Below are 7,420 nucleotides of genomic sequence, written 5' to 3' on the forward strand. Positions count from 1 at the left end.
TTTAAGCTTCAAAAATTTAATTACACAATTTCTGTAGTCAGTATTATAATTTGAAACTAAACAAGTTTATTAGAGAAATTATCAAAACAGCATTGTAAGTTTTGACATCTTTATCTTTAGAGCATATCTTGCTTTTCCTATTTCAAGTGTATGAATTCTAATGAGTTACCTTTTCATAGTCTTATTCAAGATATTGATGTTGCTTTGTTCTTGTTACTGCTGTTAAGATGTCTCTGAAGAGAAACCCAGTGACAGAAACTTGGCAACCGTAAGAATGGATCTTCTAGCGGACAATACTAGTAATTATACTCTTCATCCACAACCATCCCTCACATTGCCCAAAAAGACTGTGGCCAGGTGAGTCAGTGGAAGAGAGAAGTTTATCTTTTGAAATCATCTGGAAATCTTTTTTTTTAATTATCACATCTAAAGCTGGCTGGCTATAGAAAAGATCAGAAGTTCAGGAAATAGAATAAACATTAATCAAATTGTCAGATATCTTTAATTATTTTAATGACATCTTGGGAACAAGGAGGCTTTCCTAGAAGCTATAACATCCTACTTTACTCAGTGATACTTCCCCATTTTCTTTTGAAGCAATCTGAAAACATCTGTCACAATAGGGCTTTTAGAATAAAGAAAAAAAATGAATAAAGAAATATCCATTCGACTTCCTGAAATTTTTAATGGTTTATCATCTCTTATGCATTTAATTCCTCTGTGGTAAAGTGTTTAAATGTTTTTTATTAATATATCTATTTCAGCTTTTATTTTTTGCCTTAACATAATAATAATTTAGGGAAATGCAGACATAGGTTTTGTATTATTTATATTCTTTTAACTCTTTTGAAAATACTTAAAATTAACACAATATTTTTGGCATTAATCTTAGAACTTGACATAATATTACGTTAACTCTTAACAAATCACCTGAAAATGATTTGTTTCATTCATTTTTTGTAAGTGAAAAAAATTTATATAATGAGAAGACTGCAAAGTAAGCTTTGAGGGAGATATATAAAACACCTAAATTTGTTGGGACTACAGATATTTGGAAGAAAAAACTTAGGCCTTTGCTTTAGCAGCTAATGAAGTGGTAACATTTATTTTATTTTATTTTTTTGAAGTGGTAACATTTAAAGAAAATTATATTGAATATGCCCACCAACTCTATCATTATTATTACAATTTCTTTTTTTTAAGATTTTATGTATGTATGTATGTATGTAAGTAAGCAAGCAAGCTCTGCACCCAACATGGGGCTCAAACTCATGACCCTGAGATCAAGAGTCACATGTTCTACCAACTAAGCCAGCCAGGTGCTCCTACTATTACAATTTTTTAAATTTTTTTTAAAGTTTATCCATTTATTTTGAGAGAGTGTGGATGAGCAGGGGAGGGGCAGAGAGAGAATCCCAAGCGGATTCATCTGCAGAGCCAGATGATTCAGGGCTTGAACCCATGAGCTGCATGATCATGACCCGAGGAGAAATCGAGTTTGACACCCAACTGACTGAGCCACCCAGGCACCCCTACAATTTCTTATTGATGACCTCAATATATTGTCTTTAACAATGGCTAATGGGATAAAGAAGTTGAATGTCATGTGTGTGTTTGTGTGAATGTAACCTGTAATATGTATTTATATATATATTCCTTCCTTTTCCCAGAATGCTTGAAGAACCATTTCTGGCTCCACTCCAGCCACTTTCTTCTAATACACCTATGTGGGCCTGCCGTCTTAGGAGCTGTGAGGTGAGTTAGAAATATTCCTTACCTAGATTCACTAAATTGATTGTAATGCATCCCCAAATGTCCACTTTTGAGTACAAATAATATTTGTTCTGTAATTTTTTGTTGATGTTTATGCTAACTCTGGTCTCATCTATGCTTTTATTCCTTAGAGTTTTTAAGCTCTGTTAAAGCAGAGATCATACAAATCCCTTCATGCTTCTCTATCATTTCTTCTCTTGCAACTCTTTTCCTTCGTCTTCCATGAAACTTCACTATCATGTTTCTCTACTTTTTATCTTTTGACAATCCCTTCTCTTTCTTTGCTTGCACTTATTTCTTTTCATATTCTCAATGGAAATTCTTTAAGTTAAACTGTTTGACTTTATCTACACTTTATCCTTTGGACTGCTGATCAACTTTGTTAATTTTCAAATCTCACTTTTAGAAAAATGATTTCCAAATCTGTATCATTGGTCCTTTAATTGTGGCCTTGCTCTTGTCTCAGATCTGCAGCTACTTACTTGAAGCTTTGCTTGAATTTCACCTCGAATTCACCATATGCTAAACAGAAATTACCATATTACAACTAGTTGTACTTCCTAAATCCCTTGTCTGTGTAATGACAAATACCATTTCCTTAGACATTCCAGCACAGTGTTTTAGACTAATTTCTTTCTTTCCCATATTCAAGTAATCACTTGACTCTAATAGTTTTTCCTTTAAAATCTCTCTCTTCTTTTTGTGGGGCGTTGGGTCTGCCTTTTCCACAGAACTTTGTTACCTTGGACTCAGTTGCAGTAACAGCCTTCCCTCTAAGCTCTTTGACTCTCTCCCTCTAAGCTCATTTCTGGTCCCTACTGTCTAGTTTTCTATAACTACTTGTCTTTAAATATTGCTTTCAATATTCTTTCTTACTGCCCGACAGGTTTAGTGTTACTTTTTCCATATCATTTACCACTCTATATAGCTTTTAAGGTCTTTCGTTATCTGATACTACCTTATCTTGTCCTGTTTTATTTACTACTTTTCTCTAACTCATCTTTTATTCTTGTTAGCCTATTCTTCCTACTTTGTACAAACACTTCAGAATCTTCTTTTACCTCTGCCTTCATTCATCTTTATTTCCATTTCCTAATATGTTTTCTTCTGTTTACCTTTCTAACCATTCTTCAAATCCCACTGCAAGCTATATATATGTTTTCTGTAAATAATCTAATTTATTATTTTAACTTAGATTATTTTAGCTGATTATTTTAGCTTTTATCTATTTATTTATCTCTTTTAATTCTTTGGTATTTATTATCATTACCATTTGTTTTTTTATCCTTTTTTTAAGTTTATTTAGAGCACGAACAGGGGAGTGACAGGAGGTGGAGGGAGAGCATCCCAAGCAGGCTCTACATAGTCAGCACAGAGCCCAATGTGGGGCTTGATCTCACAAACCATGAGATCTTGACCTGAGCCAAAATCAAGATTGGATGTTCAACCAACTAACTAAGCCACCCAGGCATCCCAAGAAAATTTCTTTTAAAAAAAAAAAAATTTAATGTTTATTTTATTTTTGAGAGAGAAAGACAGATTGTGAGTGGGGGAGGGGCAGAGAGATAGAGGGATACACAGAATCTGAAGCAGGCTCCTGTCTCCGAGCTGTCAGCACAGAGCCCAATGCAGTGCTCAAACTTATGAACCTCAAACTCATGACCTGAGCCAAAGAGTACTGCTTAACTGACTGAGCCACTCAGGCACCCCATCCTGAAAAAATTTTGTTTTTAATTTTAATGTTTATTTATTATGGAGAGGCAAAGAGCAACCATGGGAGGGAAAGAGACAGAAGGAGACATAGAATCTGAAGCAGGCTCTAGACACTGAGCTGTCAGCACGGAGCCCAATGTGGGGCTCAAACTCATGAACTGTGAGATCATGACCTGAACCAAAGTTGGACGCTTAACTGACTGAGCCACCCAGGCACCCCCTGAAAAATTTAAAAAAAAATTTTTTTAACATTTATTTATTTGAGAGAGAGAGAAAAAATGAGAGAGAGCGAGCGAGCGTGAGTCGGGGAAGGGCACAGAGAGAGGGAGACATAGAATCTGAAGCAGGCTCCAGGCTCTGATCTGTCAGCACAGAGTCCGAATGGGGCTTGAACTCACAAACCATGAGATCATGACCTGAGCTGAAGTCGGACGCTTAACTGACAGAGCCACCCAGGTGCCCCACCAAATTTCTAATAATCAAGTGTAATGATGTGATGTATTGCATTGATTAGGACTTGTTTACTATTGTTGCTTTTCTAAGTCATATATATGTTAGTGTATATGTATAGATGGATAGATAGATTTGTTTTTCCCCTCACGCTTTTTGTTACTCATAGTTTTTCACTGGTCTCTAAAAGTAACTATTATTGTTGTTTGATGAGGGTTTTTAAAATCATTATTATACACTTTACAGAATGCTATAAAGATTAAAGCATTAGCAATTATGTGGTCAAATCAAATCATGTTTTGTAACCATAATGCATTGCATGTGGCTTTTCTAGTGTCATACATCTTATAAGAAACTTAAAACTGCCCAACAGAATGTTTTTCTATGGGTATTTATTAGATTTCACCAAAATGTAGTGTTAGATAAATTTCAAAACTGTATTAAACTTTTATCTTCTGATAAAGCCTGGTTATATTGTACTAATGCTGAATTTTTCCTTTTTTTTTTGACAACATTGTGAAAATTTTATTCATTTTATTTGTTTCAAAAAATGTCATAGCTGGACTTTATGTTTCTACTTTTATTGGTAGTCCATATTTTGGTAAAGATATATCTAGACTAGAAAAAACTTTGTAAGCCTATACATTTTATTATTTTTAGGGGAAATTGGAGATAATGTATTGCTTGGCATTAGATGATCTCTTCTTATTTTGGCCCAAAGTACACCCACAGCAGTATTTTGATAATTTCACCTTGTTAAATATACTCCTGTAGGGTGAAATAGGTAGTCTAATACAGTAACATGATTCCTAGTCCCATATATCTGCTCTTATTCCTTCTATTTTTTTGTCACATTAAAACATAATTGAAGTATTTTTATTTTATGTACCATGAGTTGACATTAAGGTAGGTTATCTTGGATATCTGCAGTTAAGGTAGGTATCTTGGATGACCCATTCAAGGAAGTGTAAGTAATCCAACTTAATGAAGCCTACATCCTTCACATTCTGACAGAAACACTGGTGGCACATGTTGAGGCTGTATTTCCAGATCAGACCACACAGGTTTGAGCTGATGCAGCAAAAACAAGAACCCTGGCCAAATTTCCTTGATGGTTCCAGTAGAGCTGCTGGTAGCCCAGCTTGCTCTCTCGGGTGCAACGAGGCAAAAGGCTGCTCTTATTCCCTTTAATGAGGAAATAAATATCGTGGAGACAGTTTCTAGGTCTTCATGCATTTTAGTGTAACAGATCACAGTTAACAGACTTCTCTACTGGTATAGAACAGACTTCTACTTTTGTTAAGGGATACTCTGATGTTTGTAAGCGAATAGTATGAGTTTATTTACATGATTTACTTAACCTTCCTTGTTTTAGGAAGAATGGAGGCAGCCTACAAAAATACATAAATATATTAGCAAGGTGGAAATTAAAAGTGGAAACTAAAGAATAAAAAAACAAGAATGTAACCAACCATAAATTGGAAGTAAGGAATGTATATCTTAATGAACTATACATACACACAAACATACAAACATGCATATATATGTGCGTGCACACACACACCCTTGTCTATAATCTAAGTATCTACATTTCAAAAATGGGAAACCCAGTTAGTTACTAAATTCTGTGTCCATTAGATAAAAGTATTTAAGTTAATTTCCATAAAATAAAACCATTAACTACTTTTGGTTCTAAGTTCAGACAGAATTTTCTCTGAGAAAAAGGTCTTCATGAAAAGAATCTTGATATAATGAGTAAATTCTTTGATATCATTTCAATATGGGAGATACAGCACAATTTTCATAGGTTTTTAAAAAGATTAATGTCATGACAAAATTAATTTCAATAAAAGAATCTCCACAAGGAGCCACTACTTTATGGCTAGTTTGTGCTGATCTGGTTGGTTCCAGAGGCAGAATTTTAAATATATGGAAGAATGGATACATAATGTATTCTTCAAGGTGTCCTCCGTATTATGTCTCACAAACAAAATTTTGATACTGATGGGATGGCCATGAGTTTGACAGTATATTCTCTAACAAGTACTTGGAGAATACCTATTTGATAACGCTGGTTGAAATCAGATCAGATATACTAGTTGTAATAGACCATTGATCTGAGGGGAGAATGACATTCTCTTTTAAAAACTGATGAGTCTTTTATCTTGGAAAACCACTTAATTACATTTTTGGTACAGTGAAACATATTTACTAATAATTTTGTTTTTTAATTTCTATAACATGCAGAAAATTGGAGATTCTTACCGTGGCTACTGTGTAAGTGAGACTGAATTAGAAAGTGTCCTAACATTTCACAAGCAGCAGACTCAGAGTGTTTGGGGGACCCGCCAATCTCCAAGCCCAGCCAAGCCGGCTACACGCTTGATGTGGAAATCTCAGTATGTTCCATATGATGGAATTCCATTTGTCAATGCAGGTACCTTTTAAAATAATTTTTTTTTTTAAGGTTCAGCATACCCATGATACACTGTGAAAATGTGGTTTTCCTAAAAATTTTCTACCAAAATTTTCATTTTGGTGGATGACAGCTGAATGTTATTTGATGAAAATACATATTAAACTAAAAAGAAAACTTAAATATAACCAATTATTTTATTATAAAATTGTATTATATTAGAATAAATAATGCTTTCTTTAGATCTATTGATAAATAGAAAATAAAAATATTAATATAGCAATTTTATTATTTTAAATATGTGTCTCTGTTGGATTATTTTTTTTATCCAATTCACATGTTTTCTTCTTTTCTCTTGATTTGTCTTATGGGACAAATTTGTGTCCATTTTATATAGCTTATAACTCTGGACTTACCATATAGAATTTGTATGCAATCTCGAGTTATTAAACAGAATTCTAAGATTAGGATTTTCAAGTATCAGATGTGTTACATATGGTATTCTCAAATACCAGGCTAATGTGTGTTAAAGTGGTAGAGTTATTTTTTTAAGATTTTCAAGTAATCTTTACACCCAATGTAGGGCTTCTACTTACAACCCCAAGATTAAAAGTCACACGCTCTACCAACTGAGCCAGCCAGGTACCCCTAAAGTGGTAGGGTTTCAAACAATTCCCAGAGATTCACCCTAGGACTAGTCAAACTCCAAAGAACATAAAAATAAGTGATTTATTTCAGGACTATGGGAATATGGATTCAGCTGAAGGAGTTGCAGTCTCATCCTGGACTTCTGAGGGTAAAAAAAGATACTTAGAAGAAGATGAGATAAATGTAACCTCTTCTGCCCAGTTTCATCACTATCTTGTAAAAGAAATGCAACATTTCCCCCCCTCCCTGGTTCTTATTCCTAGTCCACTTATCCCTGTTAACTCTCCACAGGCATCCACTACATAAATTTGGTGTGTATCTTTCCAGTCTATATTTGTATACTTTGCATACATGTTCATCTTTATAATAATATATTTTATTTTAAATATTTTTAAATATTCATAAATAGTAAACTATAGA

At 33.9% G+C, this 7,420-nt stretch overlaps 1 protein-coding gene and 1 pseudogene across 10 annotated transcripts in view; one reads left to right on the forward strand and one right to left on the reverse strand.

The window, feature by feature from the left end:
- CARF (calcium responsive transcription factor) overlaps positions 1–7,420 on the forward strand; it is an 84,581-nt gene that overhangs the window by 25,350 nt on the left and 51,811 nt on the right. For 8 of the 10 annotated variants that reach the window (XM_077747578.1, XM_077747581.1, XM_077747582.1 and 5 more), the window contains 3 exons: positions 228–357; positions 1,671–1,755; positions 6,184–6,373. In XM_077747578.1, coding sequence (XP_077603704.1) covers positions 228–357; positions 1,671–1,755; positions 6,184–6,373 — 405 coding nt within the window. Of the gene's footprint in view, positions 1–227; positions 358–1,670; positions 1,756–5,403; positions 5,421–6,183; positions 6,374–7,420 lie in introns of those variants that run through there. The other 2 variants (XM_077747588.1, XM_077747586.1) reach the window with 2 other exon arrangements.
- On the reverse strand, positions 4,848–5,953 carry LOC144217880 (small ribosomal subunit protein uS14 pseudogene; annotated as a pseudogene).

Source organism: Crocuta crocuta, unplaced genomic scaffold (assembly GCF_008692635.1).
Source record: "Crocuta crocuta isolate KB4526 unplaced genomic scaffold, BGI_CrCroc_1.0 scaffold159, whole genome shotgun sequence".
Lineage (NCBI taxonomy): Eukaryota > Metazoa > Chordata > Mammalia > Carnivora > Hyaenidae > Crocuta > Crocuta crocuta.